Source organism: Onychomys torridus, chromosome 19 (genome assembly GCF_903995425.1).
Source record: "Onychomys torridus chromosome 19, mOncTor1.1, whole genome shotgun sequence".
NCBI lineage: Eukaryota > Metazoa > Chordata > Mammalia > Rodentia > Cricetidae > Onychomys > Onychomys torridus.
The window spans coordinates 43,455,177-43,477,494 of NC_050461.1; the positions used below are offsets into that span (position 1 = coordinate 43,455,177).

General features: G+C 38.9%; 1 protein-coding gene across 1 annotated transcript in view; it reads left to right on the forward strand.

Annotated features, from left to right (window-relative positions):
* Positions 1-21,290, forward strand: part of Adgb (androglobin) — a 136,334-nt gene extending 115,044 nt beyond the window's left edge. Inside the window, exons 30-36 of the mRNA XM_036169025.1 lie at positions 5,838-6,001; positions 8,556-8,735; positions 9,644-9,755; positions 11,963-12,229; positions 16,462-16,555; positions 17,228-17,411; positions 21,083-21,290. Of these exons, the coding sequence (XP_036024918.1) occupies positions 5,838-6,001; positions 8,556-8,735; positions 9,644-9,755; positions 11,963-12,229; positions 16,462-16,555; positions 17,228-17,411; positions 21,083-21,268 (1,187 nt within the window). The 3' untranslated portion in view covers positions 21,269-21,290. The remainder of the gene's footprint in view (positions 1-5,837; positions 6,002-8,555; positions 8,736-9,643; positions 9,756-11,962; positions 12,230-16,461; positions 16,556-17,227; positions 17,412-21,082) is intronic.
* The last annotated feature ends 1,028 nt before the right edge of the window (positions 21,291-22,318 follow it).

Here is a 22,318-nt window from a genome sequence, read left to right on the forward strand (position 1 = left end):
GCCAGTTTATGGTTTGTTTCTGAGATTGGATGAATGTGAATCTGGGTATTCCATTGATGTAACAAATTATGCCCCCAAAAATTCATTGCTATATTAGCCACTTAATTGGTCTTTAATTTTCCTCTTTGTCCTTAAGGCCCTATACCTTCAACCCATCTCATACTTTGTTTTACCTGAGATAAAGTTCCAATCCCTAAAAGCTGAGTGTTTACTTCCTGACAAGGCCAGTTTGGATGACAAGATTTCAGTGCTATTGTTACATCTCTCTGTGTGTCTATAAGACCTTCAATTACAATGTCATTTATTTGTATTTTTAGCTTTGGCCTTTGATCATTTATAGAATTTGCCAAAATATTTGCTTTATAGTTTTTCCTAAAAGTTTTGTTTTATATTCTAAAACTATTCTATCATCCAGAGCAGCATGTGAGTGTGTATGTGTGTGTGTGTATAAAACAACAGAATAGGCATTAGGTCCTTTAATTGCTCTAGAGAGGATTTTCCCCCATGGTAACAGGGAATGACTGAACAAAATTTGACATGGGGGCCTGAGAGGGGCCTCCAAGACATTTCCCAGTTATAAAGGGTTATTTTATCTGTCCCTTGCTGATCTGCATTCATTGGTCCAATATTGGCCTTTGTCACACCTTCTGCATCCTCCAGAATTCAAGGGCCTTCTATTTGGATTAGAAGGAACATTGTTTCTAGAAATGACCTGTCTATAATCCCTTTTTAGGTGACTTTCTTTGCCACAATTAAAAACACTTGACATTTTAATTTTTCTTCAAGCCTCTGGAAATCACCTTGTCCTATTTAAGCATCATCATGGTTATGAGATTCAATATTGATTGTATCTCAGATCCATTCCTCTATGGGTGCTAATCTTGCCTTTAAGGAACTAATTACCCTTTTGCATTGTGAATTAGCATTTCCAAAAGCCAACGATTCAATTATTGTATTCTAGCTTCTGAATTTGGTATCATTCTATTTATAGCTGAAGTCAATCTTTGTATAAAGTCAGTGAAAGTTTGTTTTGGGCCCTGTATAACTTTAGTAAATGACTCAGTTCTCTTTCTGACTTCTTCAATGCTGTCCCAAGCATTCAAAGCTCCTGCACTGCATAGAGCCAGGGTTTTCTGATCATATAGAGATTGTCTTTGTACATCAGTATAATCGCCTTCTCCAAAAAGTTGGTCCTGGGAGATTTCAGTACCTCTAACCCTACTTTATTGTTCAATGGTCCTAGCCTCATCTTTCCACCAGATCCTCCACTGTAGTTGAGGACCAGGTTCCAATACTGCTGTACCCAAGTCTTTCCAGTCTTGTGGGACACTTCTGTTACTAGTTGACCATAAATTTAACAACTGCTTCACAAAAGGTGATTGCACACCATATGAGACTATGGCTTCCTTAAATCTCCTCAAATCAAACATTTCAGCTCTTACATAGCCTTGGGGATACCTGTCATTTGGGAGTTGTTCCCATAAGGTGACTGGATGAATTGCAGTTAGTTGTTTGATAACCTTGAGCTGTTCTTCTCTTATTTTATAATGTAATGGTGAGGTTCCTATGTCTTTGTCTGAATATCTCTATTATCTGTTTTAGTACATTTTTCTAAGGCTTGTAACTTATCAGTCAAAAATGGCAATATTTTCTCTAGTAATTTTTTCTAAGGCTTGTATCTTGACATTCATACCAACCAATTTTTTAGGGATAAAATAAGAATTATCAAAAAATAATGATTATAATTAACATTATATAAATCAAGGTTGTTAATTATCCTCTCATTTAATTGTTCCATTTTTAAACGATTCATTGTGTAATCATACAGACATCTACCTCCCTCCATCATAATAGTGTTTCCCATTTTTTAACATAGGAAAAACTTAAAAAAAAACAACTAATTCTTCCTTTTATGATTGTCTCACAAATTCTGCTGACAATGATGGTGAAGTGTGATACTGACTGCCACTATGTAGCATGTCTGAGCATAGAACACAGGCAGTGCACAGCCTAGCAGAGGACAGCTGCCATTGATCACGTATCAGCAGTCTGACAAGGTGGTTCAGGGAAAACCCACAATCCCCGGGGACAAAAGGAGTCAAAGAGCCAGCTGTCTGCATGGGGAAATGTGCAAAAGCAGCATGTGTGACTGACTGGTGGGATGTGAAAGTATGAAGCTGTCTGAAGGTAGAGCTGGCCAGTGGTTGAAAGGCTAACTCGGCAGTGTTTGGAGCCCAAGTGTCTGTTTTGTTTGGGGTTTTGTGGAGATGGTTGTAGAGAGGCTGCAACAGGAAAATCCCAGACTTTCTCAGAGGGCTTGGGGAAGAAAGGGAAATCCAGCTGGTGGTGCATGACTCCAGCAGGTACACTTCCCAAGTGCAGCTCCAGCATGTACTGGTAACTGCGAAGCCACTGGCAGCAGCTATTTCATAAATTTGTGCCCCTAAAGTTGGACACCAGATGATGTATGTGTAAATTTAATTAATCTTATCAATAAAAACCAGGAGACAAATATCGGGGTAAAAACCTGAAAGATCAGAGGACCAGAGAAGCTGCCAACAGTGACTTCTTACCTCTTCCATTCCTCTGACCAAAAGGCTGAGATCTTGTCTCAGCCTCACCTTACCACTTCCTGTCCCTCACTCTACAGTCCTCCAAACCTCTATGGTTAGCTAGTGGCTAGCTCTGACTCCAAGCAAGCTTTATTTGTCAGAACACAATCAAAATATCACACAACAGTCAACTGCAATGTTTCAATTCATTTACAGCTGAAAACCTACATGCTTTGTATGATTTTTTTTTTAATTTGAAGGATGTGGAGTACTTAGAAAACTTTAGTGTTTCAACTATCAACTTATATTAATTTTAAAATATATTTTCATCAAATAGAAGTTGATTGTGTTATTTTTGTTACTGTATTGATGGCCAGATTTAAAATTATACCCATCCTGAAGTCAATAAAAATATTTTTCATTCATTTAAACCATTTAATTCCTGTGAACAATATAATATATGATTTGATGTTTTTCAAAACTTTACATCCTTATTGCCCAGACTTAAAAAACAAAAACAAAAACAAAAAAAACAACAAACAAACAAAAAACCTCACTAGATCTAACATATTGCTATAAAGGTATATCTGACCTGGGATAGTTATGCTATTTATAGGAAACTTGGTTTCCTACCACCATGCAGCAACAGTGCCACCTTTTGTTTATTTCAGTACCTAAGCTTCACTAAATGGTTGCCTCACTATGGCTGACTTTCACTGAAGGAAATAAGAGACAGGAGGGTCTTGAGCTGGGAGTTCTCAGCCTTCATCATGTAATGCTGCCATTCTAAACTCCTTTTGTCAATATGCCACCTCTGTAAATTGATAATCAAGGCCTTTGAAGTTCTAATTGATCTATTGAAACATATATAATTGTTATCTGTATATATATATATATATATATATATATATATATATATATATATATATGATAAAGTACTTGCTGTGATTTATTTTTTAGGAGAGAGCTGCACAGTGAAGCACTGTGAATACAAGTCATAAAGTCTTTGAAACAAACTATCACATGTTCTATATAGTATAATTATATTTTATAGTTGTATAAAATAAGCATCTTAAGATATAGTACAAAATAAACATGTTTTTATATAAGAGTTTTCTGTTCCACAAGTGAATCTGTTATGTGAACATGCACGTTGCCCTAAACAAATTTGGAAATTATGTGGATGTTCAAATACTGACCAGTTCCCAAGGATATAGATCAAAGCACTGACTTTTAATCATAAACACAAACTTGCATTTCTATATCTATGGAGGTTTCATCATCTACTTAACATTTCACTATAATATTTTCTTAGTACACATTAGGTAGAGTAAAAACCCAAAGGAACTTACCAAAAGGGAAAGCACATTTCATCAGCAGGTAGTCCCCAGCACTTCTTCCCCACAAGGGATGTATGAATTGATTCCTCCAGGGCTTCCTAATTACAGGCACATACCCATGAGGTCACACCTTCCATAACTTTGAGTCAGTAAGATAGTTTCCAGTTCACAGCTTATTCCCATATGTGTTGCCAACATATGCAGATTTCTTGTAAGCCTTGCACACTAAATTAAGCAACCTGATAATGACTGCATCCTATGAATTAATCAACTAGATTTAAAGGACACAGCATAAATACAGGCAAGTTTTACATTTTATCAGCATCAAGAGAAAAGATGTATATAAGAGCAAAGAAGGTCTTTGTATATTATTGAGATCAAATTGGTGCTAATCCAAACTTAATTGTTATAAGTGAAACATTTTAATTATTTAATCTTATCCATGAATATCACTAGAGAAATGGAAATGAACAGAAAACATAGGACCTGAGAGAATTAAAATGCTACAGATGTAAGTATTTTGAAGCAAAAGAATGTAATAACAAGCTTAGAGGAACTGAACAAGATATAAAATATGGAGTAAAATAAATATCAAAGTAGCAGACATAAATCCTCTTTTGGGCAATTATGTTTAGTGTAAATTAAATGTGATTTACTATAAAATATGGTCCAACTTTATATATTTATAAGTAGGGCATCCTTTAATTTCAAATATGTAGATAGTTTTAAGATAGAAGAATAAATTATAAATAGTAACTCATTTAAACTTGGAATGGTCATACTAATGTCAAAGATAGATTTTAAAGACCCAAACAGGTATATTAGTTATTCTATAATGCTAAAGAGACCACATAGCATAAAATAAAACCATTATAAACATATGTACCTAACATCAGTGTCTGAAATGCATGAAACATAACTAGTATTGAAAGAAGAAATAGCTAACTCTACAGATAGTTGAAAATTTAAATACTGCACTTTAAGTAGTGGAAAGAAATTTAAACAGAAAATTAGGATTGTAAAATGCTTGAAGCATATGGCAAACCAACCTGTCCTAAGAACAGACTTCTCTACTCAGGAGTAACAGGACACATCTTCTTCTCATGACCATTGGAACATCTAGAGGGTGGCAGCAAATGAAGCTGTGTCATGAGTCCAAATAAATGGCAAAGAATAAAAACAATGCAGCTACGTTCTCTAATCACAGTTGAAGAAAACTAGAAACCAGTGAGAGATAAATACAGAGATTTCATAGATGTATAAAAAGCAACATAGTCTCAGCATTATTGTCTACATTAAAAACAACAACTGAAAAATGGAGTCTAGAGAAATGGCTTAGGGGCTAAGAACACTTACTGCCCTTGCAGAGCACCAGGATTCAGTTCCCAGCACTTACATGGTGGCTCACAACTGCCTGTAACTCCATCTTCAAGAAATCTGATGCCTTCTGATGTCTCAGGGCACCTATATACACAAGTGTCACACACACACACACACACACACACACACACACACACATTTAAAATAAATAAATCTTTTAAAATGAACAAACTGGAAAACTAGAGAAAGAAAAGAAAATTAATCCCCAATCAAAAGAAGAAAATAATAATAAAGATTAGAGCATAGGTGAATGAATTGTGTATCTATGTAATATATGAAATAAAAGGCACCCAGATGGCAAACAAGGTGGTTTGATAACCTTAATATTCTAAAGCCCGCTGCTTTATATATACCAATGTTGAGTTTATGCTGTATGAATTATATCTTAACTTTATTCAAAGAATTTTGACAAGCTCTTATGAAACATTTGTTCACTTGCTTACAAGGAATGGAATCCAACCACTTTAGATGAAATGTGCTTGCTATGTCTTCCCGTTGGGAAATAATCTTGTCATCATGTTAGGTCTCACTGGCTTTCATTTGCATGTCTCTTTAACTCATGTAGAGAAACATGAAGAACTGATTACCATAGGAAGCCCAGATTCCCATGCTGTCAGTGAAGGGCAGAAATCTGTAGGCACTTCCAAAACAACAAGGAAAGGCAAAGAGAAGTCTGCGGAGAAAGAGAAGTCAGCCAAGGAAAAGCAAGCTCCTCGCTTTGAACCTCAGGTGGGTGAGATGTGACTTCTGTACTGAACAGACCCTGGTGGCACTTGCTGTCCCTCAGGACAGTGAGGAAGGAAACAATAGGAAGCAATGAGAACTCACCATCCCAGACTCCAGAAGTGAGAAATCCTGTCCACTTAACATTTGAAAGATTCTGTTTTTTAGTTGTATTGTTCCCTTGACAGCATCATGAAGTAAGCAAGTTTGACTGTATCCACAGATTCGCCTTTTTTAGCACCTTGACAGTTCTCTCTCAGTCAAAATTTGGCACTGGAAAAGTTCTGTACCAACTCACTTTTGGAGCCATTCAAAGAGTAAAGCTAAAACTCTAGGCTCTAAAAGTAAGAGAGAAATTTCCTTCTGAGACTTAGTTCTCATTAAAATACTAAGAGAATCATGTAGAAAGCAAGGTCTTCTGGGTAATAATGAAACAAAATTTTAAATGAAAACTTATTTAATGGCTGCAACCTTCTCCTCTTCCTCAATTACATTATTTCAGATGGATACAGACTTAATCTTCTGTGATGTATTCTGTAACCACACCAGTTTGAACACTTAACTTGCCTGGTGGGGTCCTGGAAGATCCCACTTCCAGAGCCTCATGACTCAAAACTAGTTAACTGTGAAGACCCTTCCTTTTCCAAGTTGCTTTTGGCCATGGCATTTATCACATTAACAAGAAAACATACATGTCAGCATATTAAATGGTGACTCTAGGAGAGAAATTATCAGAAAGGTTATTTGGGGAATAAGGGTCTTTCTCCCTTCTGATTGTTCAGGAATGAACTTCTCATATGTAAAAGTCAAAATCCAATTCTGCCCCCTGAAGTCCTTGCAAGTGGTTCTATAGACCTTGATGTACTGCTCACTTCTAGAGTGAGTCTGTAGCAAGTATATTCAGAGCCAGAAATGATCAAGTGTCTTGCTCACAGTTTTGGAAGACATCATGAATGGCCATAAGTATAATTTAGACTTTATAGAAAAATTTTAGACTGTGTGTGTGTGTGTGTGTGTGTGTGTGTGTTGTTGTTGTTGTTGTTGTTGTTGTTGTGTGTGAGTACACATACTCATAGGTACCATGGTGCACATGTGGAGGCCAGAGGACAAACTGTGGGAGCCAGTTTTCTCTCTCTACCATAGATGCCCTAGGAATGAAACTCAGAGCATCAGCACTGGCAGCAAGCACCCTTACATACTTCACTGGCTAGTTTTGTTGTTTTCAAGCTGATACAGCCTAAAGTCACTGGGAAAGTCAACTGAATAATTGTCTGTATCAGATTGGCTTGTGGCCATGTCTGTGAGAAATCTTCTTTGATGTTTGATACAGGGTCCAGCCCACGGTGGGCAGCATCATCCCTAGGTAGGTGAGTCTGGGCTATGTCAGAAAGCTACCTGTGCATGAGCTAGGGGAATAAGCCAGCAAGCAGCTTTCTTCCATGGTTTTTGCTTCAGTTCATGCTTGAGCTACTGTCCTGATTTCCTGCCAGGGGTGGACCTCAAAATATAGTTGCATTCAGTTATGACTTTTTTCACATCCACAGAAAAAACAGACTACAACACCCATCAGCCTAATTTAGACTTTACTGTGTATAATTTTAAGTCAAGATTTTATAAAGTGATGGGCATAAACACTTTTTTTTCCTTCTCTCATGCACATGTGATATGCATGACTGTGTGTCTATGTATGCACATATGTGTAGGTACATGTGAGCATGTGCCTGTAGAGGCCCAGGATTGATGTTGGGAGACTTCTTCAATCACTTTCCACTACATTCATTAGGCAAGGCCCCTCACCTGAATCTGGAACTCTTTGACACGGCTAGCCTAGCCAACCAGTGTGCTCTGGGGAGCCCATTTTTACCTTCTGAACACAGGAATTCCAAGTGGGCTGCTGTGAACAGTCAGCACTGGAGCTCTGGGGTTCTGAACTCCATTGTTCACACTTTCAAAGCATGCACATTTCATCTACTGAGATGCAGCCACAGCTGCCAAGGCCCAACTCCTAAATGTACAATTCATTGACTTCCGAAAGTGTCTACACTGTGTAACTCAAGGTAAAGACTGTAGACTAGTGTAGGGACTCATTGCTGTTCCTTCTATCATACCTGCCCCCAAAGCCCCGGGGAACTTGTAACCCACCTTCAGTCATCATGCTGCATTCACCTGTCACAGAATTCAAACAAATGCCTCACACAAGCTCAACTACTTTGTCTTTCGCTTACTCATTTTAATAAAATACATGCCTATGGGATTCTTCCACATGGGGGTGTACAACAGACATTTATTTTTATTCAGTGCTCGGCACCCAACAGAGGAACATGCTATCAGTTGTCCATTCCCCAGCTAATCAGCTTTTATACTTGTTTACTTCGTTTGCTATTGCTGCTCTGAAAAAGAATATTGAGCATTCTTACACAAGTCTTATGTAAATTAGGGTTTGATTTCTCCGAGGTAAGTACCTAACAATGAAATCACTGTTTAGGGAGTGAATCCTAGAACCTTTCTAGGAGAGAGAAGTATTCATTTTTAAAACTTTCTTCCCCCCCCCACCCCCCAGCCAATACCCACTGTTCACTCTCAGCAAGAAGATCCAAACAAACCCTACTGGGTTTTGAGGCTGGTATCTGAACACAGCGACTCAGACTATGTTGACGTGAAAAAAGACACAGACCGATCAGATGAAATACGAGCCATGAAGCAAGCATGGGAGACAACCGAGCCGGGGAGGGCCATCAAGGTCACCTGCCTGAAAGGCTGCTCTTTCTCACTCTTCCTTGGTAGATGTGGGCTGAGAGATGAGCCCTGTGGGTAAAGCCACACAGGATTTCCTTTAGGTGTGAGATTTGGAATCATATCAGATTCTAGCCAAATTGTGGCATGCGGTATGCCAAAACTATGAAACTTACTCCCGACCTTTTTTTTTTTTTAATTTTAATTTTTTACAAAGCTATGCAGGGCTGGATTCACATGTACCCTGAAAAGCCTCAAGTAAGAGAGCATGCAAATGTTTAACGTATGTTTTCCTACTATGAATAGCTTTAGTATGTGCTGCCCCCTTGTGGAATTTAAATATCTGTCCCAGCTCTCCACCATGCAGTGGCTCTCAACCTTCCCAGCCCTGTGAGCTTACTTAGTAGGGTTCCTCATGTTGTGGTGTCCACCCCCCCACCATGAAATTATTTTTGTTGCTACTTCCTAACTGTAATTTTGCTGCTGTTATAAACCATAACGTAAATATTCTTGGAGATAGAGGTTTGTCAAAGTGGTAGCAACCCACAGGTTGAGAACCACAATCTTATAGCCCAACAGTTATTTTACCAGTAGTGTTCCTTGACCTAATTCAGGGTAACTGGGGAAGATGAAAGAAGATTCAGAAATAATTGGATATAAGTTAGCATGCTGTGTATATTAGCTTAGCATGGTGGGTCCTGCCCTTCCTTTTCCTGGTTCTCTGCCATAATCTACAAACCATCAAAATCACAGAGGGTTCAGAATTTTCTTCTAGTTAATGAATGGGTCTGGTCAAGGCTACCTTCTTTGGGTTCCCTTTTCATCTTCCATTTGCTCTGAGCACTATTGGCTTGCTTCAGTCCATACCACTTGCTGCTTTTCAGCAGGCTCATAAGGCTGACGTCTGTCTTCCAGGCTTCACAGGCCCGTCTGAAGTACCTCAACAAGTTCATTAAGAAGCCAGTTGAAATCCCTATCCAAGAGACTTTTTCTTCAATCCAGAGCCAAATTAAACCCTCAGACGAAGGTCAGTGGAGGCCACCCAGCTGCTCAGGCATTTGGTGGGGCCTCATTAGTGACAAGGAATTATTTCAGAGTTTCTGGTCCTCAGGATTGTGAAAGGCCACATGGCTTCACATCAGGACATGAGTGGTCTTTAAATTATCAAGCCATTTACTTGTCCATATTTTCTCATCTAAGACTCACATGCCCATTCTACACATATAAGCAGAGGTGACTTTCCTTAAGGAAAGTTGAAGAATACGGTATAGTGGCACACACCTGTAATCCCAGCATTTCGGAGGTAGAGGCAAGAGGCTCAGAAGTTCATGTCCATCCTCAGCTGTATAGGGGATTCAGGGCCAGCCTGGGCTACAGGAGATCCTGTCTTGAAAAGGAAAAAAGATAAGAAAAAGATGAAATGAGATTGTTGCTCAGGGCAATAGTAACCCCAGGGAATTGGAAGCAGGCCTACTACTGAGAATTTGACACCTTCTTAATAAGAATACAAATAAGAATAATACAATAAGTAGTGATAAAAGAATAGTCATAATGAAGATAACTACTTATATGGAATGACTGTCATGGCTTGGTAACTTACATTTCTTAAATTAGTGCTGACCCTAGTGTTCAAAGGTTGTCATTTCCAAGACCTACAATGTATACCAAAATGTACAGGTGTTCTAGACCCTTCTAGGAAATGGTGATGTCTTTGCATTGAATTTATGCACATTCTCCTGCATGCTTTATCTTTATATTTCTCATAATCATAATTCAATCTAAGTGCTTTCTAAGTCGTTGTTATATAATATATCATTTAGAGACTATAAAGGCAAACAAGTATATGTATGTTCATTACAAATAAAACTAACATAGAACTAACTGTAGTAAATAACAGAATAACATTTTAAACTATATATTTCAAGTTGTTTAATATTTATTATGCTATGTGCATGTGCATGCTGTAAGGATGGTTGTCACAGTACATAGGAGATGGACTACTTTGTGGAGTCAGTGTTCTCCTTTACATGGATTCCAGGAGTTGAACTCAGATCACTAGACTTACATAGCAAGCATTACTTTACCCCTGTGGGCATCTTGTCATCCTTTAACCATATGTGTTTAAAATGTTGTATTAATTAATTAATGTGTATGTTATATGTATGTGTATTTTTTTCCTGCATGTATGTTTATGTACCACATGTGTGTCTGGTGTTCAAGGAGGCCAGAAGACAGCACTCGATCTCCTGAAACTAGCATTATAGACAGTTGCCATATGGGTGCTGGGAATCAAATATGGGTGCTCTTCTAGACGAAGATGCTCTTAAACATTGAGCCATTTCTCCAGCCCTGTTTTAACAAATTATTGATCAATAGTTAGTTGACTGTATCTGTGGATATAAAATCCAGAGATACAGAAGACAAACTATATTTGACTTGACATTTATATACCAAACCACTGATGTATATTACGATTTCCAAGGTGGAGAAAAATCTCAATATTTCTAAGTTCTTGAGAAAGAAGAGACCCTGCAAGCATGTATACCTGGCCCTCCTTTGACCCATGTGTCTTCTCACAGATACCTGACTAGATCCAAGTACCATTGTACTAAGTTTACATGGAGGCAGAAGCAATTCACATCCCAAATCCTGCATTTTATTCAAATCAGAATATAGTGCAAAGTGGATCACCTACAATGGATGAATAAATAGGAGAATAATGCATGGCTCATGTGAAATTTTGGGTTGGTTTTTATGTTTTTTTGTTTTGTTTTGTTTTTTAATGGCCATGGAGTCACTGTTAGAATCACTGCTAAGGAAAATCCTCTCAGCTGTAGGATTTTCACAAATAAAAACCCCTTTCAGTTGTATCTTAAGACAATTGAAATTAGTGTCAAGACTCACTAGTCTCTTCCCAATAAGACATGCCTTGCCTATATACAGTGGACCCAATCCTTGAAGACCTCACCTCTTTCTGAAAGCTTCTGGTTGTATGTGGCTTTCTTATTCCAAGAGACTTCCAGGCTCACCGTACACATATGATTATACCAGCCATATCATGCCTTGACATCCCAGATGCTGCAGGGTATCCATGCCCTGGTTAGACACTGCAAAGTTTTGTAATTGCATCTTCCAAATCTGGCCTCCTGCAAGCAAGCCCTGTGAGATATGTTTGCATGTGACTTCGCAGAGTGCGAGTTACTTTTTTTCAGGAACATATACATTGTGCTATAGGAGAAGTAGCAGGGAGAGATGCTTCAGGGAGAGATGCTGCAGGGAAAGATGCAGACAGCAAAGAAGTGCCACCAGCCTCAGCGGGGAATGTACTGTGGAAGAAATGGCAAATGTCCAAGGGCATCAGGGACCTGGCAAAATCCACAAGCAGCGAGAGCAAAATATCTGTGGCAGGGAAGGAAGAGAAAGAGCCACCAAGTGTGCAGCCGAGTGTGCAGCTGAGTGTGCAGCCAAGTGTGCAGCCGAGTGTGCAGAAGGAGAACACTGGTGAGTTCTGATCTTGCTGGTAAGGTAAGACATTTGTCTTTGCAATAACAGTAGACATAGTTTATAACAAACACACTTGAGACGAGGGCTCCCAAAATTGGCAAAAAAGTGTACAGCCGTTGCAGCCAGTAACATAGCATGGCTCCCTGGCATATTAATCTCAAGTTCTTTTATTGCAACAAGTCCTATAGTAAAGGCTGGAATTAGAAGAAAATACTATTCACTAAGAATTCTTTACCCAGTAAAAACCATCCTTAAAAACTTAAGCCAAAGTAGGAGTTGGGGTTTAGCTTAGTTTTTGATGCCTAGCACATGCAAAATCCTAAGTTCAATTTTCAACACTGAGAAAAGCAAACTAAAAAAAGGAGGGGTGATTAAGGAAAAGTATGTACATCTTCTTGAAGACAAAGACCAATGGATGCGAGTCTAGAGTAGATGGCTTAAAGTAGGTGTCAAAGGTAACCCTCTGGATTAAGAGAAAATGACCTCAGAAGGTAATTCAGGCACAGAGATATATGTTTGAAGAATTCAGAATCATATTTCTGAATTTTTAAATTGATTTGACAAAAGTAACTGGAAAACTGTACTGTTGGCTTCTGACACACAAACAACATGCCAGTAATAGTACAAATGGTGGCTGAGGAAAAGGAGCTGTGTAAGGAAAATGTTTTATGTCCTGCTTTCTTGAATACCGACCTGATATAAATAGTGGAGAACGTGAATGTGTATTATAAAAACTATTCTCAAACAAATGAAAACAGTAGCATAGCATAGTGAAACCCTCAAGACATGGCCAAGGCTATGGGGGGAGTCTATAGGGATGAACACCACCTTCAAAAAGTGACCTCACTACCCTCTCTACAGCTCACAGAACTAGAGAATTGTGAACAAAGCTAACTCAAGTTTAGAAGGAAAGAAATAAAACTCAGAACACAAATACATAAACTAGAAATTAAAAATCAAAATATGAATGAATAGCTACATTAACCTTTAAAAAAGATGGGGAAGACTCAAATAAGTAAAAAAGGAGGTAGAAAGGAAGACATTAAGATTAACAACAGAGGAATACAAATGTGTAGCTAGAGATTATTATGAGCTACTATATGTCAGCAAAGACCTTAAATAGATGGGCAAGTTCTTGGATACGCAGCTTACAGAGACTGGATGCTGAGGAGCTAGGGGATAGCTCAGTGGGTAAAGTGTTTGCTATGAGCCAGGAGAACCATAGTTCAGGTCTGTACCTCTAGTACTTGGCAGCTTGGAAACATATGGATCCCGGAGTTTGCTGGCCAGTGAATCTACTGAAACAGTGAACTCCAGTGAGAGACCATGTGTCCAAAAGATGGACAGCCTTAGTAGAAGACATCTGTTGATCCCTGGCTTCTGTCTGCTTCTCTGTACACACACACACACACACACACACACACACACACACACACACACACACACTTAAATAAATAATAAAGTTCAAATAATGAATGATGAAGAAGTATAAACCTTACCAGGCAACTACAAGGCTGAATCAGTAATACATTCTCCACCAAAGAAAATCGAAAATCGAAAATCTTGGGACCAGGCAGCCTCCATGTTGCAGTGAATTAGATATGTGTCAAGCAACGTAAGTTAAGACTGTCATACATACTGTGTAATGGTAACACCACACTGGTCTCAAATCAGACAGGTATAACAATGAAAAAAATAAAAGGAGACTGATGAAGCTAGATGAAAAATAAATCCTCAACAAAACCTGACAAACCAAGGCCAGAGAATTGGGTTGGTCTTAAGGAGTGCTTGCTGGTCTTGCAAAGGACCTGAGTTTTGTGTCTGGAGCCCCTGTCTTCAGGCTCACAACTGCTTTTAACTCCAGTTCTGAGGGAATCTGATATTCTCTTCTGGCTTCCATGGGCACATATACACTCATGTGAAGATTACCCCTACACACATACACACACACACACATACACACACACACACACACACACACACACACACACGCACACACACAATTAAAAAAATAAAATAAATCTTTAAAACCCCTGACAAACCAAATCCAATAGCATTTTAAAAATATTATTCACTATAATCAAGTTGTATTCACAGCAAGTATGTAAATATAGTTCAAAAGATCATTAAATAGGATACGCCACATAAACAGAATAAAGGCAAGAAAGCAGGGAGGCTGGGCCAAACTCAACAGTCCTGTGATACCTAAGGAATGCATACAGTGTTTCACGGATCCATGCATGAGGATGAAGGCCTGGTGGCCTAATTTACTAGTTTTAACAGCTCTCTATAAAAGTATATTCCTTCTGTAAACAGTGATGACATAGTTTCTAATATCAGTAAGATCTGTTATCTGTCCTCTCACCCAATTGCTCTGGTAAGGCCTTCCAGATTATGTTGAACAAAAAAAGTAAACATCCTCATCTTACTTCAGACCTTAAAGATAATTCTTTTGTCATTATTTTTCTGTCCGTAATACTAGAGTTGGTATCAATATGGCCTTTGCCTTATTTAAAAAATGACTTATTTCATGAAGTATGAAAAGGCAAGGCAAGTAAAGGAGCAATCAGGAATGACTTCATACTGTACAATTACAATAGTGTTACCTCCTGGAAAGGTCTCAGTAGGGGCAATAGTTAAGTGGACTATGAATGGGAGAAAAAGAAACAGTGCCTGGAGCGTGGGTCAGTGAATAAACTCTCAGTGATATGTCAAGCCACAGCTCCATACAGTTATCTAAACGCATACAATATAGAAGACCTGGAGTAAATTCTTAAGTGAACTAATGTGTTTGGGAGGTGATGGCCACTGGGAAATAACAATGGGGGAAGTTACATGTGTATTTGTGAAGGGTTAAACAGAATATCTCCAATACTGTTGTGAATCGAAAACTACTCTTAGAAACAAGAATTGAAAACAGAAAGAATGAAATGGAAAGATTTTTTTCTTCATAATTCCAACTTTTATCATGATATTAATAACAGTCACCTTAGGTAGAGGGCTAGAGTTGGGTTAGTGGGATAAAGTACCTGCTTGCATGTAAGCCTGACAACCTGAGTTCACTCCCACATTAAAAAGTCAGATGTGGTGCCACGAATCTATCATCCTGACATAGGAGAATGGGTTGGAAGTTCACTGGCCAGCTGGACTTAGTATGATGTACAGCAGCAGAAATAGGAGAAATCGTGCTTCTGCAAGGTGGAAGGTGTGAGAACTGACTCCCAAAAGCCATCTTCTGCCCCCCTGCCCCTGCCACACATGCATGATATGCATGTTAACACATCAAAAGAAAGAAACAAACAAATAAAAACTTTACATCATTTCAAAGTCCCTTAAGAGGTTAACTGTAATTATTTTACCGTGTGACCCAACCCATTTCCACTTATAGGCAATGTACAGGAAATCAAAACTATATTCACCAATATAGACTAATGGCTTCTGGGGCTTCTGGAGGGAATGAACACTGACTGTAGAAGGGAAAGAACCTCATTTGAATATGCAAATGTCTTAAAACTGGACTTTTATGATGACCAAAGAACCTAGTAGATTTATTTTAAAAGTATTGCATTGCATCCTTCAAATGAGGTAGGCTTTTTTGTTTTTGTTTTACATGAAAACTACTCTTTCTAAACTATTATTTTAAAGACATAAGTAGTCTAGAAAAGTCAAAAGGTCACTATCATCCAAAGACTTAAATTCTTTATCAAAATCTGTTTTTGTGGCTCGCTGTGGGTGCATGTAGTAAAAGTTGTTCATTTGCTCTTCAGTGTGTTCAGTCCAGTGGAAGGTACAATACTGTGTCTTAAGTACATTTAAATTCTAACTCTTGAAGTGTTCAGCATGATTTTCAGACATTTTTCAAGCTCTTTCAATTTTGAATCATTTAATTTGCTTACACTGAAACTTTGTAATGTAAAGAGGCTGTTTTTCCCTCCCTCATTTAACTAATCAAGAAGGGATTAGTTACTGTTCCAATGGTATGTACTCATTTTTCCCCTCTTTCATTTAGCTATAGACAAATTTACACCAGAGGATAACTATAAAATAAGATTCTAAGGGTATTTCAAAAACATCATAACAAAAGCACACGGTTGTTTCTTAACAGAAAGCATTGTTGTCAACCAGGAGTTATAATAGCTATTTCTTAATAGGAAGCATTGTTGTCAGCCAGGAGTTATAATAGCTGTTTAGCTATTTACTTCTGGAAGCCTGTGTTCTTTGCTTTCTAGTAGTATCCCGTTCACGATCTCAGACAGTTTTGGAAATGTCACCACGACTCATTCGAAAAGCACTAGAATTTGTGGACTTCAGTCATTATGTACGGTGAGTTTTAGCAAAAGTGATTAATATAGAAAGTGTGTTCATAGAATCTTAGATATATCCCCAATGGGCAGTTGCTAAGTAACCAAAAAGTCAAAAATTAAATGCTAAATATGTCTTCATTTTGTCTGTCTTTAGAGTGGCGTGATTTTTCATCTTAAATTTTGCAAATATTTTATTACATTAATCACCAACTCATCTAAGTGACTTTTGTAAAAAAAAAAATTGAACCTATATAAAGTCCTCATATTACCCATTATGATTATTTAATGAAGTTGCATTTTCTTCATAACTAAATAACAGGATGAATAGAGCCTTCCATGCATGTTTGTATGTTTGAGAATGTCATCATTCTTATGAAATGGATAAATTTAAAAGTAAAATCCATATAATACTCATAATGTGAACACCAGTTTCATAGTCACCTTATTGAATGATGTATCTGAGTTAACTGATAGTCTCCATAATATTTTTCTAAAGTATCGATGAGTCAGTATACAGTATCTAACCCATTTTTTAAGAAAATGAGTATTTATTCCACCATCTCTCATGTTTGGTTTGATTCAGACCAGCTCTCTGTTAACACAATTCTAAATCACTTTGTGCTCTGAAATAACATTTACTTTCAAGCTCTCAAGAATGATTTTTTTGTTTCGTCTGACATTTTCCATTCAGGAAAACAAGTGATGAACCTGTGCTGCAAACAGAGGAACTGAATAAGCAGCAAGCCATGCAGAAGGCGGAAGAAATCCACCAGTTCCGACAGCACAGGTGTCGGATCCTTAGCATCAGAGACATCGATCAGGAAGAGCGATTTAAGCTTAAGGATGAGGTTCTAGACACGTATGGGAAGATGCGGGTGAGTCTAGATGTACCTGCAGTCACTCTGTAAAGTTCCTTTGTAACAGAAAATGAAAGCAGAGTTATACATCTGAGCAGAAAGAATTCTTTTTTCTTTTTTTTTTTTTTATTAAGAAAATATTTTCATTCATTTAACACACCAAAGATCCCCCTCGTCCTTCCTCCTGCACCTCTCCCAACCTATCCCCTAACCCAACACCCACTCCCTACCACAAGAAGGCAAGGCCTCCCATGGGGAGGCACACCCAGTAGAGGCAAGTCCAAGCCCTTCCCCCTGCCTCAAGGCTGCTCGAGGTGTCCCATCACAGGTAGTGGGCTCCAAAAAGTCCCCTCATGCATCAGGGATGGATTCTGAGGGCATCAGGATCATGATGGGGAAACCTGCAGAGATGAACAAACCGAACTAGTGGGAACTCATGAAAGTTGGATCACTGGCTGAGGAGCCTGCATGGGACTGGTCTAGGCCCTCTGCATGGGGAGACAATTGTGTAGCTTGATTTGCTTGGGGGGGCCCCATGGCGGTAGAAAGAATTCTTAATACCTGACTCTATAAAGTTCACTACCTCCCAGAAAGCCTGGGCATACATTCACATCTCTCACTTCACTGACTGCCCTCTTAAAATCCCACTAACATCATACTAGGAGTCTATCTTAAGCTGGAATGAATGTGAGGGAAGGCAAGAAACTATCTGTGACCTATACAATTATGGGGTGAGAACTACATTATCTGAGTTGAGACAGGCAGACCCGATGCTGGCTGTGGGAACATGCTTTAGAATCTACCTGTTTGCTTACAGCATCTTGGCATGTCCCACAGGCCCAGCAGGTTGGCACTGTGGATGCTGTGAAGCAAAGATGGAATGGGAGGAAGATAATTAGGCTTTTTTGGTTAAGTCCTCTTTAAAAGTCACAGATCAAAACCCCAACTTTGCACGGTGGGTGGCTGTTGTCCTCCCCTCACCTACCCACACATCTGCAGCAGTGCAGAGAGGCTTTATGTAGACATGGTCCAAAGAAAAGCTTTCTTTGCAGTGGAAGACTGAGATTAATTGAAAACAAGACTATGATAGAAATAGAAAGATGGAGTAAATGTATAAGAATGACTTCCATCTGTAATGATAGAGATTTATTGCTTTCTTCTCTCTCCCCTAACATACATACATACTCATAAATACAGTCAAATTTGCTCACATAGACACACAGACACTCATATACTCCACTGACATACAGACACAATCTTACACATGCTACGCATACTCATACACACAGATAGATACATATATATGTGCATGCGCGCGTGCGCGCGCACACGCGCGCACACACACACACACACACACACACACACACAGAGGACTGAGAGTTATAGAACTTTCTAAGTATTTTAGCCATGATGATACTGGATTCTCTACCACAGTATTGCTTACTCATGTGGAGGGATATGCTAGTTAGATATCTCTTATTGTTTTGTTCAATAGGCACTTCAAACAAAACCTCTCCAAATATTGATGTTGGCAGTTTTAGCCCTCCTCCTCATTTCAGGATGAACGTGTTACTTCACCATTGTCTTCATCTTAGAAAGTGACAGTCACAGTTGCTCTTGTTCACAGCAGAAACCTGCCTATTGCTCTTAACCAGTGATCCATGATCAAAATCTACCTCGTCTCCTTTGAGAATCCCTCAGAAGCTCAATCGCCTCCACTCTCTCTGCATCCAGGACCACAGTGCAAACCCTCATTGTTTCTGGTCAGGGTCTTTCTTCAGATCCCTCATTGATCTAGCTAGCTACTTCCATCTTTGCCATCCTTTGATATGGTCTTTCCTTAGCAGCCGGATGGCTGTCATTCAGGATAAATTGTTTTATTTTGTGGTAGCAAACAACCTCACCATTTCAGTGACTAAAGCAGGATCTGACAAACTTGTTTTCTATAAAAGGGGGTGACATTTTTGTCTCTGTGGGTTCTTTGGTTGTTTGTCCAGAACATATACTGTTTCTAGTTACTTCATCCTACCAATATTAACACATAATTGAAGGTAATATTTAACTAAATGGGAATACATCAATCTAGTACAGAGGACAATGTTACCTTGAGCCTGAGAGAGAATGGGGAAATATTTTATGGATTGCACTAATGGCATGATCATGCCCGATTTTGACATTTTAAAGTTATTTTTCTATATATGTGCTTCCTTATTGTTAACAAGAAAGAATAATACATACTTTATAATAAAATGTGAATCCATTTTAAATCCATCTCTTCTAGAGAACAGACTATATATAAAGAAGGCCTTTATTCTGGTTTGTTCTTATACTCAAAAGGAAAAAATGGGAATTGTGTTTGATAAATGAATCAGAATCAATGAATGTTTGTTCAATTGCACAGACTCAATATAACATAATACAATATCAGAGAAGGGAACTTCAAGGTCATTGGCCTTACTTTCTGTGTTTAGAAGCCAAGCTAATGCACTAGATGAGGGTGATGTAGAGAAGAAATATTAACTGGGACCCCGAGTTCAGAGCCTAGTCATTCAAATGTGGGGTGCAAATAAACATCTTCATTTTGACTGAAGCCATTTTAACAGAAACTCAAGAGTAACACATTTCTTATCAAACAGGAGAAAATAACTCTTCCAAAAAACCCTCAAGAGTTGACTGGCGTATATTCAACTGACTTTATGCACATCCTTAGGATGTTTGTGTCTTGCTCACTCTCTCTTCCCAATGTGCTAAAGCTGTCATTCTTATGCCAATGCAGTATACTCTAGGGATCCAATTTTATGGTAGTTATAGCAGTTTTATATCACCAAACTCGTTGTGAAATCTGTTTCTGACATCCAGCTAACCAGCCCCTCAGTAAAACCATGTTAGTTGCAGAAATGTTGGGGGGAAGCTCTCAAACAATTCAGCGTGAAAAGAATGCTGGTGTTTCTGGAAGGTTCACTTTATGCCAGCATCAGTCCATTAATCCTTATTATTCCACTGTGTTGGGTTGGAAGCAGTAAACAATAGTGAGGCCTCCTCCACATTCAGAAATGAAGGAGAAGATGAGAAACAAGCAAGGGGTCCTGAAAAGGACCAGCTAGTGAGATGGAGGATAAGTTAATAATGTGATATCCCGTGAGCCAAGAGAGGTCTGCTGCCTGTGGAAGAGGCAGTTAAGTAGGAACAATATCAAGACCTGATCTTAAATGTAGCTACATGTTGATGACTGGTGTCCTAGATAAATACTGTTATCTACCATCCTGAGAATGGAAGGAAGACAGTGGGCTAGGTTTTATTATTCAGAAGGCCTGCAGCACAGCCCCGGTATATCTTGTCAGAGAGTACAAGTGGGGAACTAGTAATCTCTTGAGCACAGTTGCTATGCGAGGGACAGATTGATCCTGAACTCTTTTAAAGCAAAGTTCCACTACCAAAATCTCTACCACTTTCTCTACCTTTCTCCCACTGATGTTTCCTTCGCCATTCATTCTACATTAAAATCTCACTTGCCTTGTATCACAATTTCAAGTCTGTGTATTCCTAAATATCCAAAGACAAGCCTAGCTCCTATCCTCAGTGAGTTTCTCCATCCATGTGTTCGCACGAGGAAAGGGAAAGTATTTCTCTTCTTGCTGCTTCTGCATCATTATCAGTGAGACTGATTGGCTTGGGTTTTTTTGGAACAGGACTCTGTAGATGAATCCCGACAGAAGATCCTTGAAGTCCGGGAAGAATACAGAAGCAAGTTGCTGGAGGCGGAGCGCCTACGGCTGGAAGCTTTGGCAGCTCAGGAGGCTGCAATAAAGGCAGAGACAGAGAAGAAGTCTCCAGTTTCCGACTCACAGAAGAAGAAGAAAGGCAAGAAGAAATGACTGAGAGGCCCCGTGGCACCCTCTTCTGTAGAGGGAACGTGTTGGGGGCACTGTTGTTTTGCCTTTTGATAAAATATTAGACGAGTGGAGAAAATGCTTCCCACTTACGGTTTCTACATTTTAAGGTTAACATGTTGGTTTTCTTAGAAAGGATTTGAAGCCATTAGTATCTCAAATGTTCTAATTTCACTAAAATTGCTAAAAATAAAGTTTAGATTGTAAATAAAATTGGGCTACACTTAGAAATTCTTTCACTAAAATAGATTTATGTGTGCATAGTGAGTGAGTGTGTGTATGTGTGTGTGTGTGTGTGTGTGTGTACGTCCAGGTGAGACAATTCTGTATCCACCTCCCACCTCACCATATGAATACTAGGATCGTAGATGTACTCACAGACCTGGCATTATACATACGTTCCAGGGAATTTTAACTCGAGTCATAGACTCCTGTGGCCACTGTTTTAGACCCACTGAGACATCTTCCCAGGCCTTAATTTTAAATCTTTTTATTTTTAATTATGTTTATATGTGTTTGTGTGTATGTGTCCTGCCTTCAGAGGCCAGAATATGGCGTTGTTGTGTCCAGGTCTCAAGACCCCCAAGCAAGACCACCACAGAGCTGATATCTGATGTAAGTACAGAGATTTTTTTTTTTTTTGGTTTTTTGAGACAGGGTTTCTCTGTGTAGCTTTGTGCCTTTCCTGGATCTCACTCGGTAGACCAGGCTGGCCTCGAACTCACAAAGATCCGCCTGCCTCTGCCTCCCGAGTGCTGGGATTACAGGTGTGCGCCACCACTGCCCGGCGAGATTTTTTTAATAACAAAGCAAGCCCAGGCTTTGTCCCTGTCCAACACTTGACATAGCAGGTGAAGAAGGACAGCCCTGATCACTCACTTCAACGGGTTTATATAGGAATGGTTTACATGCAGAGAGTTACAAATCTTGGGATTTGATGAGGGGGTTAGGGGTGGGGTAGTTCTTTGAAGTTACTGGTTGAACTATAAGCATGAGGTTACTGATGGTTAACAGGGTTCAGGGTGTCTATAGAAA